This window comes from Notamacropus eugenii, chromosome 6, assembly GCF_028372415.1.
Source record: "Notamacropus eugenii isolate mMacEug1 chromosome 6, mMacEug1.pri_v2, whole genome shotgun sequence".
NCBI lineage: Eukaryota > Metazoa > Chordata > Mammalia > Diprotodontia > Macropodidae > Notamacropus > Notamacropus eugenii.
Genome location: NC_092877.1, coordinates 41,066,127 through 41,081,528, shown reverse-complemented (window position 1 = coordinate 41,081,528; position 15,402 = coordinate 41,066,127). Strand labels below are relative to the sequence as shown.

Sequence of the window (15,402 nt, the reverse complement as noted above, 5' to 3'; positions counted from 1 at the left end):
TAGGTGCTGGAGATACAAAGAAGAAAATCAAACAGTGCTTGCCTTCAAGGAACTCATACTCTGCTGGCCAGAGCCTGTAGGCCGGCATAGGACAACTGAGTCTGGGCTCTAGATTTGTTCCTTCCCTGGTATTAAAGAGTCAGGGAATGTGTATGTGTCCCTCTCCATCTCAATGGCCTCTGATCCTCGACTCCCCTAAACTTGTATGTGGGCTCTGGGACCCCATAGTTGGCACTTACCACATTTCTCCTCAGGGATGCAGAGTGCAGAATGCAGCCTGTGCAAGACAGTGCCCTCAGGGCACACACAGCCTTCTCCAAGCATTGAACAGAGCTCTGGGTCAGGGGGTTCCCGCCCCCCATCCTGGCATGTCTTGGGAGTGTCACAGACTGCCACACATGCCTGATAGGTAGAGTCTCCAGGGCATAAAAAGGCTGGAGGGAAGTCAGAAGTCAGTCAAAGCATTTAAGTGCTAACCATATACTAGACACTGTGCTAAGTGCCAGGGGTGCAAAGAAAGGTAAAAATATTATTTCTGCTTTTGAGGATCTTACATTCTTATGGGGGTGACATTCAAAAATTACATACACAACATATATACAGGAAGTGTGGGTTCAGGGTTAATTTTGGCTGATAGAGGTAGATACCATCAGAGAAGAGTGGAAGAGGGGGAAGAGGAAGGAGACAGAGAAGAAGGCAGGGGTTGATGAATAGGCGACGATCAAGAAGGCTCTCCCTTCCTCCCCTCCCCAACTCACGACAGTAGTCTGAACGCCGCCACTCAATGCACACGTTGAATTTGTGACACATTGCCACATACACAGTTAACGCCACGCAGGGCTGCTGCACATATTTGGTGTCTCTGATCCACAGCTCACAGAACGACTCTGGGGTTACCTGGAGCAGACCAACCCATTAATACCATCTGCCCACTCCTCCAAAGGAGTTGTAATGGGGCCACCTTATGTTGATAGCTCTCCTCATTTACTGTACCTTGTTCCCTGGGTCCTTAGGAGAACAACTCCTACATCAAATGCCAGAGCTTTGTCTCCTCTCCAGCCCTTGCCTCTTCAAAACGCTACATGTCTGCCTCCTTCAGGAAGCCTTCCCTATTAAGGGTATCCTTCTAAGCCACAGCTAGGCCTTGGATACCAAAGCCTACATTCCTACTCAACGTATAAGGCCTGGACCATGGGCAGACACAGTCCTCCACATCCCTGAATCCACTAAGGAACACTGTTTCAGTCACATTTGTCTCTTTCCCAGACAAATCTGTTTCAATTCAACAAGACTTTACTAAGCACCTGCTGTATACAGACATGTAAAAGACACTGTGCAAAAACTAAAAGCAGACGCTATTCTCAAAGAGTTTCTATTCCATTCTATTGACCAGTGCTTAAGTCCTGGACTCAGGTCTGAGTGACATTGTAAGATGACTTTTTCCTTATTGTTGGTGGAAATCACCCCTCTAACAACACAACCACAAAATTCTCAATTCCAACCTGGAGCCAGGAAAACCTGAGTTCAAAACTGGCTTCAGATATTCAATAGCTGTGTTCCCTGGGTAAGTCTCTAAACTTCTTTTTGCCTTGGTTTTCTCAACCTCAAAATGAAGATAATAATAGCATCTACTTCTCAGGGTTATTGTAAGGATGAAATGGGATAATATCTGTAAAAAGCATTTAGCACAGTGCCTGGCATATAATAGGTGTCATATAAATGCATCTTCTTTTCTCCTTCCCATCCCCCTTCCCCTCCTTCCTCCACACACCTCAGCCAAACCATCAAAGGCAAAATTCCCAGACAAAGCATTCTGTCCTCATCTACAGTGTGACATGGTCATGACCCTGGGGAAGGGATAGAGCTGTAACTTCTCTCCTGATCTCCAGTCTTGCACCTCTTACTGTCTCTTGGATATCTAGAACTGGATGTCCCATAGACATCAACATGACCAAAACTGAACTTATCATCCCCCACCATCCCCACCCCAAATGTTCCCTTCTTCCTTTCTTCTCTATTATTAACAGTGGTGTGACCATTCTTCTAGTCACCCAGATGCACAACCTGATGTCAGTCTCAGTTCCTTACTCTCTCATCCCCTAAATCCAATCTGTTGCCAAATTCCATCAATTCTAACTTTTATTGCATCTCACCTCTGACACTTCCACCATCTTGGTGCAGATCCTCATCACTTCATGCCTGGATTACAATAGCTTGCCAGTTGTTCTCCTTGCCTCAAGTCTCTGCCCACTCTATTCCAACCTCCAGTCAGCTATCACAATGATCTTCCTAAACCGAAGATCTGATCATGTCAATCCCTCCCTCATCCCTGTCTCCACCCCCATTCAATAAAACTCCTGTAGCTCCCTATTTCCTCCATGCTTAAAAAAATTGACAAATATTTCAATATAATTAGTTTCCTTTACAATCTTATGTATTTTACTTTATGCATTAAAAGTTCATAAACCCTGTTCGAAATATTCTTTTAGAGACTTTCATAACCTAGCCCCTTCCTGCATTTCCAGCCATGTTACACCTTACTTCCCTTCACATACTCTATGATTAGTGACATCATCCTTTTGAAGTTTCTTACATACAATACTCCTTCTCTTGATTCTATGCATTTTCATTGACTGTCTCCCATGCCCCAAATTCTCCCCCATTTTGTCTCTATCGTCTAGTTTCCCTGGCTTCCTTCAGATCTTAGCTAAAGTCCAACCTTCTGCAACAAGCCTTTCCTAGTCCCCCTTAATGCTCATGTCTTCCCTTTGAGATGTTTTCCAATTCTCTCTCTCTCTCTCTCTCTCTCTCTCTCTCTCTCTCTCTCTCTCTCTCTCTATATATATATATACATACATATACACACGTACACATATATATGTGTGTGCATGTATACATATATGTACATACATATATACATAGACACACACACATATATAATCTTGTTTACTCACAGTTGTTTGCATATTGTTTCCCTATTAGACTATAAGCTCCTTGAGGACAAGGACTAATTTTGCCTTTTTTTGTATCCCCAACACTGGCATGTAGTAAGTGCTCAATAAATGCTTGCTGACGTGACTGATGCTACTCAAAGAAGTCATGTGTTCACATGGGCAAAGATGCACAGGCTGGGCTGGCAAGTCTTTAACATTGTAAGTTGCAGAGAAGGTGCCAACTTGCATTATTACAGAGTATTTTCTCACCATGGAATTCCTATACCAGTGAAAAATCACAGGTCCAGTTCTAATCCCTACAATATTTTTTTAATTCAATCTTTTGTCTGATGAGCTAAAGGTAAGAAGGAATTTTGTCCAGCTGAGGATAAGGGATTGGGAAATTGAGGTCAGATGAGGACCGGTGATAATAATAGAAAGATTGGGGTCACCACTTCCATAAATACTGTGAGAAATAATACTTAGTACAGGGGTTATTAACTTTTTGTGCATAAAATAAAATACATAAGATCACAAAAAAACTACTCATGTTGAAATATTTGTCAATTATTTTTAAACAAGGTCACAGACTCTAGGTTGAGACTTCTTTATCTGGAGGGTAAAAGAAGTATCATGGAGGCTCATTTTCACATTTCTCTATCACCACCCCCACTTCTTTACCAGGATCATTAACTATTAATCTACCTTGCTCCTGCCCCAAGCCCATCCCCATTCCAGAATCTAGCCTCAAAACTCTGCTTTAGAGAACTATGTTACCCTGAGTACATGTCCCTAGCTTGGTTGGATTGTCAATTCTGGTCTGTCCTGTGATATCTCCCAATGGGAACCTTATAGGCAGACAAAAAGGGATGCAGGGTCCATGATGGGACACAGGTCACCAAGGCACACGGCTGAGGCTGGGTGATGGATTAAAGGAGAAAGGTTCAAAGTTCTTGATAATCTCCTGTCCCATCCAGTACTGACTGGTCCTTCCCTCCTGACCCTTCCATTCCTATTCTCCTGAAAAGAAAGAAACTTACAAAATCATGGCAGCTACTAAAGGTTCCGTTAGAGACCATGCGGATGCAAGGTGAGCAGTCTGCCGTAGCACAGCTGTCCTCCCGGTAGCGGAACTGACCCACAGATGTCAGGGTGCTGGGCAACTGCCAGCTGTCCAGAAATGGAGTGGGGTCTTCAGTTTCCTCCACCACAGTGCCATCGGGCAGGGTAAGGTCATTGGCCACATCACCATCACAGACACCTACAGGTAGAGTGGAATGATGTGACAAGTACCATCAATCAAAGTAGGGATGGTGAGCATCACAGCAGAGAATGTAGATGACCCAACTCTAAATTCAAATTTCCTGTGCCAGTCCCTGTTCTATTCAAATGACTGGTTTTCCACACTCATTGGTCACTTCTGGAAACACCAGTCTCACACATCTCAGGCTGCTAACTCTGAGGGTGACTAAGAACTGGTTAAAATATAGGCTTCTCTGGCTAGGCAGATCTCCACACTCTAAACCTAGGCCCTTGGAGCATCAGGAGTCCACATTCCAATGTCTAGAGTCAGGACAAATGGTGGTTGGTTCTGTTGCAGGTGTGACTGTCCCATTCACAAGTCCATCAAGGTCCACTACCAGACGTATCTACTGACTCAACTCCAACTGTGATTTAAGAAATCTCCACATCTGAGAAAGGATAGGAGAATATGACTTCTAATACCCCACCTTTTATCATCTATAAAATAGGCAGCCATTTCTAAATTTTCTCAAGAGTAGCCCTGCTCCTTGGAATACCTTCTTTCGTCTAAAGGGATTGGTAGTGACTGTGTTTAATTTTTTTGTGACTGAAAGAACTGGAAGTGAAAGGAGTACCTATTCACCAGGGATGGCTGAACAAACTAGTATGTGAGGACAACCGAATCTCAGTGCTTCATGAGAAACAAGGCATACAGAAAATTCAGAGAAAGGTGGAAGACTTGTACCAACTGATACAAACAAAGAGACCAAAAGAACTATATAGCTATAGCTATACACACATATATTTAAATTTTAAAAAGAGGTTATACTAAGGCAAGAGAAAAAGGAAAAGAAAACTCAAATGAATAAGGTACAAATTGGACTGGGGACCTGTGTTGATGTGGGTCCCTGATCTTGGACTCCCTTGGACTTCTAGACCTATAAGTTGGGATTCTCTTTCCTCCTGACTCTAACCTCTCTCTGCCTTTGGGTCTTGCCTTTCAGTCCTACCTGGTTTCCTTGACTCACTCTCTTCCAGAGACTTTTCTAATGGGCTGAACTCTGGGTCTTGTCTCTCAGGGTCTGCTATGCCCTATAACAATCTAAGGATCAGAGAGATAGCACTACCCTCCCCCTTCTATAAACCCCTCCCTGCACATTTATTTCCAAGCAAGAAATGGGTACTGGAGCAGCTGTGTTCCCATACCCCCTTGTAGAGGCCCGGAACTCACCACATAGACCCCCACCCACAGATTCATCTGCTTTTCTGGACTCCACAATCATAAGCCCAGAGCTGTGGAACCACTGGATTTGAACTTGTGAGGGGGTCCGTATCACATACATGTTCCCCGTGTCCTCAATCTTGAATCCATGCTGGCTCACTGGTGGCCAGATGGGCCTCGAATTGAGAGTTACCTAGAGAAGGAAAAGAGGCAACAAGACAGAAATTAATTCATCTCCAAATACGGATACACTTGAACTTTCTTTGTAATGTTAGTTCTTAAAAGGGGAGCTGGTAGAAGAAAGCCCTGGAGATCCAGGACTCTCCTCTGAAGAACTGAAAGGATAGGAGAGAGATAAACCATGGGCCGCTGGGAGACAAGAGGATGGACAAGATGATCCCAGGAGGTTTCTAGCCCTAACCTCAGCATAGGGGCAGATTTATGTAGTAATCAAGTTCAGAATCATAACAGTCTAATGGAAATAATGGATGGAAAGATTTAACTTCTCAGTGTCTCAGGACTAATCTAATTCATAAACTGGCTATCTTCATTGGTGAAAGGAGTACCCACCCTGATAGCTCCGCATCTTTTTTTTTGCCATAAATAACATTGTGGGTTTTGTTTTATTTTATTTTATTCATTTAACTTTTAACATTCATTTTCACAAAATTTTGGGTTCCAAATTTTCTCCCCATTTGTCCCCTCCCCCCACCCCAAAACACCAAGCATTCTAATTGCCCCTATCACCAATCTGCCCTCTCTTCTATCATCCCTCCCTTCCCATGTCCCCATCTTCTCTTTTGTCCTGTAGGGCCAGATAACTTTTTATACCCCATTACCTGTATTTCTTATTTCCTAGTAGCAAGAATAGTACTCAACAGTTCTTCCTAAAACTTTGAGGTCCAACTTCTCTTCCTCCCTCCCTTACCACCCATTCCCTTTGGAAGGCAAGCAATTCAATATAGTCCATATCTGTATAGTCTTGCTAATGACTTCCATAATAGTCATGTTGTGTAAGACTAACTATATTTCCCTCCATCCTATCCTGCCCCCCATTGCTTCTATTCTCTCTTTTGATCCTGTCTCTCCCCAAGAGTGTTGACTTCAAATTGCTCCCTCCTCCCATTGCCCTCCCTTCCATCATCCCCCCCACCCTGCTTATCCCCTTCTCCCCCACTTTCCTGTATTGTAAGACAGGTTTTCCTACCGAACTGAGTGTGCATTTTATTGCTTCCTTTAGTCGAATGTGATGAGAGTAAACTTCATATTTTTCTCTCACCACCCCTCTTTTTCCCTCCACTAAAAGTCTTTTGTTTGCCTCTTTTATGAGAGATAATTTGCCCCATTCCATTTCTCCCTTTCTCCTCCCAATATATTTCTCTCTCACCACTTAATTTCATTTTTTTATGATATGATCCCATCCTATTCAATTCACTGTGTGCTCTGTGTATGTGTGTGTGCGTGTGCGTGTGCGTATGTGTGTATGTGTGTGTGTGTAATCCCACCAACTACCCAGATACTGAAAAGCTTCAAGAGTTACAAATATTGTCTTTCCATGCAGGAATGTAAACAGTTCAACTTTAGTAAGTCCCTTATGACTTCTCTTTGCTGTTTACCTTTTCATGCTTCTCTTCATTCTTGTGTTTGAAAGTCCAATTTTCTTTCCAGCTCTGGTCTTTTCATCAAGAATGCTTGAAAGTCCTCTATTTCATTGAAAGACCATTTTTTCCCCTGAAGTATTATACTCAGTTTTGCTGGGTAGGTGATTCTTGGTTTTAGTCCTAGTTCCTTTGACTTCTGGAATATCATATTCCATGCCCTTCGATCCCTTAATGTAGAAGCTGCCAGATCCTGCATTATCTTGATTGTATTTCCACAATACTTGAATTGTTTCTTTCTAGCTGCTTGCAATATTTTCTCCTTGACCTGGGAACTCTGGCATTTGGCCACAATGTTCCTAGGAGTTTCTCTTTTTGGATCTCTTTCAGGCAGTGATCTGTGGATTCCTTGAATACTTATTTTGCCCTCTGGTTCTAGAATAACAGGGCAGTTTTCCTTGATATTTCATGAAAGATGATGTCTAGGCTCTTTTTCTGATCATGACTTTCAGGTAGTCCCATAATTTTTAAATTGTCTCTCCTGGATCTATTTTCCAGGTCAGTTGTTTTTGCAATGAGATATTTCACATTAGCTTCCATTTTTTCATTCTTTTGGTTTTGTTTTGTGATTTCTTGGTTTCTCATAAAGTCATTAGCCTGCATCTGATCTATTCTAATTTTGAAAGAACTATTTTCTTCAATGAGCTTTTGAACCTCTTTTCCCATTTGGCTAATTCTGCTTTTGAAAGCATTCTTCTCCTTATTGGCTTTTTGAACCTCTTTTGCCAATTGAGTTAGCTTATTTTTCAGGGTGTTATTTTCTTCAGCATTTTTTGGGGTCTCCTTTAGCAAGGGGTTGACCTGCTTTACATGCTTTTCTTGCATCTCTCTCATTTCTCTTCCCAGTCTTTCCTCCACCTCTCTAACTTGATTTTCAAACTCCTTTTTGAGCTCTTCCATGGCCTGAGCCCATTGAATATTTCTTTTGGATGTTTGGGATACAGAAGCCTTGACTTCTATGTCTTTCCCTGATGGTAAGCCTTGTTCATCCTCATCAGAAAGGATGGGAGAAGATATCTGTTCACCAAGAAAGTAACCTTCTATGGTCTTATTTTTTTTCCCTTTTCTGGGCATTTTCCCAGTCAGTTACTTCAATAGCTCCACATCTTAATGAAATTGCAGCTATCTGGTGCATTCATGTATATTTACCCCAGTGTGACTCTTTCCTTGGAGGCTTTCCAAGAATAGGGGAAAAGTGGTAACAGAGGAATCAAGTTTATGGGAAGGGGAGAAGGGTCTCCAGTAGCTCTATTATTCCTGAGACTACCGCACAGAGCATAAGGTTGGACTGAATAACCGTAGGACCCCTTCTATTTAAACAGAGGTAATAGGAAGAACCTTCCCTGGTTTAGGAGGCAGCTTGTAACACAGAATATAGAGTGCTAGTCCTGGAGTCAGAAAGATCTGAGTTCAGAGTCTGCCTCCAACACTCACTATCAGTGTGACTGTGAGCATGTCATTTAACTTCTCTGTCTCTGTTTCTTCTTCCATAAAATGGGACTAATAAGAGCATTTTACCTCACAGGTTGTTGTTGTGAGGATCAAATGAAACAACATATGTAAGTGCTTCACAGATCTTTGGCTATCATTATTGGTTACCATTAAAACCAGACTCTAATCTAGAGAAATCCACAGCGAAAACTGAGCCATTGAAAACCAGAGTTGTTTCTCTCATTTCTATATATATAGCAAATTGAAGACAGAGGATTAAACTTTTAAAGAAAAAATTTTGGGGGAACCTAATAATAATTGCCTTTATTAATTTTATCACTCATGATTGCAGCATCGAATACTACAGATATTTTAGTGCATTAGCTTTCAAGTAATTAACACAATCTTGTGTCCTCTGATTTTCTGGAAAGCATCTGATACAAGTCTCTCATAGAAGGAAGGAAGGAAGGAAGGAAGGAAGGAAGGAAGGAAGGAAGGAAGGAAGGAAGGAAGGAAGGAAGGAAGGAAGGAAAAATGGAAAGAAGGAAACAGGCATTTCTTAAGCATTGACTATGAACTTGTCACTGGGTCTTTACAAATATTATCTCTTTTGATCCTCTTTACAACCCTAGGAGGCATATGCTATTATAATCCCCAATTTACAGTGGAGGAAACTGAGGCAGACAGAGGTGAAACGACTTGCCCAAGATCATACAACTAGGATATGTCTGAGGTCACATTTGAACTTGGATCTTCAGGTCTCCAAGTTAAACATTATACCTCCTAACTGCCTCGCTCAATCCTAACAGAAGTATGTGAATGTAGAAATAACTGAACACCTAGATGCAAAGAGTAGATGAACGTCACTGGAAGGGTATCTCCAGTGGAGCGTCCCAGGACTCTGCCACAGAATCAAAGAGCTTCAAAGACCCTCAGATACAATCTGGCTCAACCTATACCTGACTAACCTCTCCTACTCTATCCCAAATAAGGGAACATCCATTCAGCTTTTTCCTGAAAGCCTCCAGTGAAGGAGATCTATAGTAGTCCTTTGCATTTGACAACCACTCTCACAGCTAGCGAGGGTTTTTTTACTAACTGAGTCCAAAGCTGCCTTTGTATTTTCCACCCAGTTCTCCTAACTCTACCCTCTGAGTCCAAGAAAAACAGGCTCAATCCCTCTTCCATATGACAGCCCTTCAAAATACTTGAAAATTACTATGACGTTTTAGAGGAATTGTTCCTTCCTTTTTCCCCCATATAGCCTGATCTCCAGTCATCTCTCCATTTTCCTATGGGACATACTTCAACTTGCCTGTGTTCCTCTTAAAATGTGAGGCCTAGAACTGAATACAGTACTCCAGCCAGAGCAGAGTCTTGCTAGACCTAGAATAGTAGAGTTTAATCCCATTGACCCTATGGTTAAGACTTCTGCTCTGTTTGATATTTTTTTGTTTTAAATTTTTCAAAATTAATAACTTAGATAAAGACATAGATGGCACATGGATTGAACGTGCGAATGACATGAACATAGAAGGGGAGTTGTTTGTGAATTCCCTATGATCTAGCAACCTGATCATAGTCCTATCAAAAAATGAATTAACGCCAGTCTGGAACGAATTATTCTTGATGAAGTCATAGTGACTCTCGGTGATCATCACTGCCATTTCTAAATGTTCACAAACCATCCCTTTAACAATACATTCTACAATTGTGCCCATTGATCACTATGAAATTTATAAGTGATACATTTATACTTTTTTCTGGTTAAAGCAAGGGAAAAAATTCCACTCATGATGGTGGTCTGTGACAGGGATAGCCCTGACACACACCTGTCACCCTCTGAGACAGTCATAGTAATTCTAGGACAAGGTTGCCCTTAGAACAGGAATATTTTGGAAGCTCATACCGTCCTGTTGAGTCGATCAATGGTCATTTGGTGGGCTAGGTTGGTCACATTCAGCATCACTGGGCAGAAAGGAGGCCAGTTCAAGTGACCCTACAGAAAAATAGCATTGTTAATAACTTCCATGCATACATGAAAAGTCACATAGTAAATCAAAAATGCATTTGACTTGGAAACTAGAGAATCAATTTGAACACCAGCCTTATTACTGACCAAGTCACTTAACCTCTATTTCTTCATATTAAAAATGAGTACATTACTTAGACTACCTACAAGGGTTATTATAAGCAAAAGACACTTTATAAACTAGAAATTATGATACAAATAGGCTCTCATTATGATGTGTTATACGACACTTTATAAACATTAACTTATTTGAGCTTCACAATAATCCTCTGACGTAGGTAGGACTCAGTCAATAATCAGTGATTAAGCACCTCCCATGTGCCAGGCACTGTACATTATCCCTCTTTTACAGATCAAGAAACTGAGGTGTAAAAAGGTTATTTAATTATTTAATATATTAATTGATTAAAGTTAATTAATATAATTAATAAATAACTATGCATTTTAGCTTAATCTGATCATGGTACCATACATTATAAACATTATGAATAATTCAAACTAGAATTTGAATCCAGGTTTCACCCCCAATCTCTCCAACCGTTCCCATCCATAGGGCCCTTTCTCCATGATTTGAGCACCATTTCCTCCCCCAGAATGCTCTCTCACATCATTTGGGGATAGGGTAGTTTGGATGAATACAGAGGGAGAGAAAGAGGATAACTTACCCAGCCCCTCCTCAGTTATCCACACTAACAAGAAAGGATAGAAACAAAAATAATAGCTAACCACTATATATAATGCTCTAAGTTTTACAAAGCCCCAATAATCCACAATAGAATCAAGCCCCCAGAATGCTTCTGTTTGTGCACAGAATCTTTCGTGTTGTTCTCTCTATAACAAATTTTCTTCCCAAGTTCCACTCCATCCTGAGCAATATGGAAAAAGTTTAGCATTCCATGCGTACCCCAGCCTTGAGGTCCAACAGAATTACAGAGCAGCCACATTAAGGAAAAGTGGCCATGGATCATCCAAAATATGTTAACTTCTATGCTAAGTGGTACAGTGGATTGAGCACCAGTGCAGGAGTCAGGAGGACCGGAGTTCAAATCTCACCTCAGACGCTTGACATTCACTAACTGTGTGACCTTGGGGAAGTCACCTAACCCCAATTGCCTCATCCTGGGTCATCTCCAGTCATCCTGATGAATATCTGGTCACTGGATCCAGATGGCTCTGGAGGAGAAGTGAGGCTGGTGACCTGCACAGCCCTCCCTCACTCAGAACAAAGTCAAGTGCAAGTCATGTCATCATTTCTCTGATGGCATGGTCTTCTTCAGCAACGAAGGATGAACACACACACACAACTTCCATGCAGAGACCAGAGAGTGCCTCCGCAACATTTCTTTGGGGACTGCTGTTTCATAATGCAAAGAATTAAAGAAAATGCCTTAGGTTCGAATTCTGTGATCTGAAGCCTAACCATGACTCCCTTATTTACAAACCTTCCGAGGCTTTCTATTGCCTCTAAAATAAAACCTGTATTCCTTACTCTGATATTCAAGATCCTCCATAATCATTTAATCTGTTCCAGAATGATTGTACATTCCTTCCCTGCACACACTCTGTTCCAACCCAAATGGGTTAAATTCTATCATCCCATTTTCTACTTCTGTGAATTTCCCAAAGCTGTGTTCCGAACCTGGAATGCACCCCTTCCTTACTGTCACCTTTTAGAATACTTTCCTTGCTTCAAAGCTCAGCTCAGATCCCCTACAAAGCCTTCCCTGATACTCCCAGAAAAAATAAAATGTCCTCCGTATTCTCAAATTTTCTTAAAACACTCGGTTGGTACTTGTCTTGTGTTCTCTCCAACATATTGTATTATATTTATACATGTATATGTTATCTCTATCCCCGCCTCCCCTACCACCAGGAAAAGGCAAACTCCTTAATGGCAAGCACGATTTTTTCTCTGTGTTTTTCCACTCATTCTTCCAACAAATACTTCATAGAATGAAGGTATGTAAGGGCTGTAAGCTGTCAAATTCCCTCATTTCACAGTTGAGAAAATTGTGACCCAAAAGGGAGAAATGACTTCCCAAGATCACAAAGATTACTGGAAAAGTTGACCCTAGAACCTCTCTCTCCTATATCCCTGGTTAACATCTTTCCACCATACTCTACCGCCTTCCTCCTCAGAGCCTACCTATGTTCAACCCACAACACAAACTTGCTACCCTCAGAGTTGTTCAGAGTCAGGTGCCCCACCTCCCAAACCTAGTTCTCCAACCCATTATACTTCCACAAATTTTTTTTATGTAGATATGCAATTATCTCACTGCGGGGAGCTCCCAGTAAGGAAACTCTCTCTGCCAATGAAAGCTGGCAACTATTCAACAAATACCATCTCAGAGAGTTGTCTGGGGACACTGTGAGGGTAAGTGGTCTGCCCAGGGTCACACAGCCAGTGCAAGTCAGAGGTGACACTTGAACCCAGGTGTACCTGGCTCTGAGGTCAGTTCTCTTTCTACTCCATGACAACCACAGCAAAAATAAAAATAGCTCCCATTTCTACAGCCCTCTTAAGTTTACTAAGCTTTTTCATAACAGCCAGTGAGATAAGTGGTGCAACTGTTATTTAAATTCAATTCCACAAATGTATTTCTTTATTAAGGGACTCCCTTGGACACCGTTCGAAGTACTGGAGATATAAAAACAAAAATGAATCCTTTAAGGAACTTAAATTCCACAGGGAGAGGTGGAAACACCATGCACCCAGAGAAGGAAATACAGTCTCACCAGAAGCAGAGGACAATCCTAACGATTGAGAACCAAGAGAAGACTTTGAGGAAATCAGTGGATCCTGAGCTAATCCTTAAAGTAATCTCGGGATTCTAGGCAACAGAAATGAGGAGGGCAAGCATTCCAGAAATAAGGGCTAGTTTGTGCAAAGTCACAGAGGTGGTAAATAGAATGTCAGATTCAAGGAAGAGCAAGTAGACCACTTAGGCTGGAGCATGAAGTTTGTAAAGGTAAGCAATGTGAAATAAGTCTGGAAAGGTAGATAAAGTTTAACTGTCAGGTGATGTCTAGTTTTTTGCTTTGCTTTTTTTTAGAAGCAACAGGAAACCCCTCAAGTGTCTTGTGTATGACAGTGGTGTGATTAGATTTATGTCTTAGGAATATTAATTGGCAGCTATGTAGACTGAAGAGAGGAGAAAAAGGAGACAAGGGAGGTTGCCACAATAGTCCATGAGAGAGGTGATGGTGACCTGAACTGGGGGTGGTAGCTTTGTGAGTATGCAGAAGGGGATGGATGGATGTGGGAGATATGGAGGCAGACATGATAAGACTTGGCAACTAACTGAATATGAAGAGAAAAGGAAAAGGGAAGAATGGAAGACAGCTCTTAAGTTTTAAGTCTGGGTGATTGGAAAGGGGCTGCTGCCTTCAATAAAATAGGGGAGCTTGGAAGAAAGGCAGATTTAGGGAAAAAATGATAATCATTTTGCAAATAAGGAAACTGAGGTTCAGAGAATGGAATGATTGGCCAAGGGTCACGAGGAAAGTTCATTAGAGAGCTAAGCTGTGAACACAACACTGGATTGGCCATTTGGGCACATTTCACACTCTTTCACTCTCCCAATTCAGCCACAGTTCCTTGGGTACGCTAATGGCAGTGGGGGCAAGGAGCAATTACCAGATTTGCACTTTTGCAGTCAAGGACAAGGACAGTGACCATCTCCTCTGGGCGCTGGCTGACAATATAGGAGGCCTCTTTAAACAGAGCCACATAGCTCCCATCAAAGGTCACCAAGCTCAAGTCAGGAAAAATGGAACATCGACCTACATGCAGACAAAAGAGAGAATCTGTTTAGAGACAGTACTGACCTACCCTGGAAAAGAAAGTCTGCATTCCCTTTCTAGATATACCAGGAGAAAGGCTGAGCCATTTTAATAGAAATCTTCACATGGCCAAAGCTTGGCTTTTTTAAAGCCTGCAGACCCAGCTTCATTCAGTCAGCTGACTGCTGGATAAGGAGATCTCCTTGGGTCCTCACTTCTTCACATCTGTATGATATGTGAAGGAACCAGCTCCCCAACCTCCAGATCCCATACTGAAGACACTGGCTGGGCTTTCCTCTCCTCTCCTCTTCCCCCCTTCTCCTTTTCTCTCCTTCCCTTTCCTTTCCTTTGTCCCAAGTGGAGCAAAACATCAATTGTTTTTTAAGGGGAGACAGAATAGAAAGAGTGTTGACTCTGACCTAATGCAGGTAGATTCAAATCTTGCTCCTGATGCTTACTGGCTATATGACCTTGGAGCAAGCCACCCCGGGCCTTAGTTTCTTCATCTGTAAAATGAAGATGCTTGACTAGATAGTTCTGACACTTCTAGTTCTAATTCATTGACTTTATCATCCTATAGTCTAGGAATGAGGAGCAGTTCCAGGGGCATAGGTCACCTCTCTGCTCTCATACAGGTTGGGTCTGTCATACTCAGGACAGGAATCCTCATGGGCATGAGATCCCTCAAGATGAGGGAGTGTCTCTGCTACCAAAGCTCCTTTGCTCCCCTCACTCCTTAACCATAACCAAGTGAGTATGACCTTAGCATCAGGCCACCATGGCTACTCACAGGCACATTCCCAGCGGGAGCAGCATCGGTCTCCATTGGCACGCACAGCAAATCCTAGAACCCCACAAGGCGGGGGTGAGGCACTGTATGGGCACTGCTGGGTCTGGTTAACTCGGATCAACTCTCCCTCTACACAGATATATCTGACACACTCACTTTCGATGACAGGCTAGGATAGATGCGAAGAGAGATAGAGGGTGTCATTCTCTTGCCAGAGTAGAGAGAATCCTTATCCAGGTATCTGGGGGTGTGGAAGATCAAGAAAGGAGCTGCATCCTGCAGGCTGCTCCCACCTTGTCCCAGCTCCC

General features: G+C 42.3%; 1 protein-coding gene across 1 annotated transcript in view; it reads right to left on the bottom strand.

Annotated features, from left to right (window-relative positions):
* The window catches only part of OTOG (otogelin), a 111,965-nt gene that overhangs the window by 17,810 nt on the left and 78,753 nt on the right, over positions 1 to 15,402 (bottom strand). The window contains exons 39-45 of the mRNA XM_072621406.1: positions 15,095 to 15,263; positions 14,159 to 14,304; positions 10,396 to 10,485; positions 5,407 to 5,590; positions 3,974 to 4,194; positions 759 to 897; positions 240 to 434 (exon numbers count right to left, since the gene is read on the bottom strand). Coding sequence (XP_072477507.1) covers positions 240 to 434; positions 759 to 897; positions 3,974 to 4,194; positions 5,407 to 5,590; positions 10,396 to 10,485; positions 14,159 to 14,304; positions 15,095 to 15,263 — 1,144 coding nt within the window. The remainder of the gene's footprint in view (positions 1 to 239; positions 435 to 758; positions 898 to 3,973; positions 4,195 to 5,406; positions 5,591 to 10,395; positions 10,486 to 14,158; positions 14,305 to 15,094; positions 15,264 to 15,402) is intronic.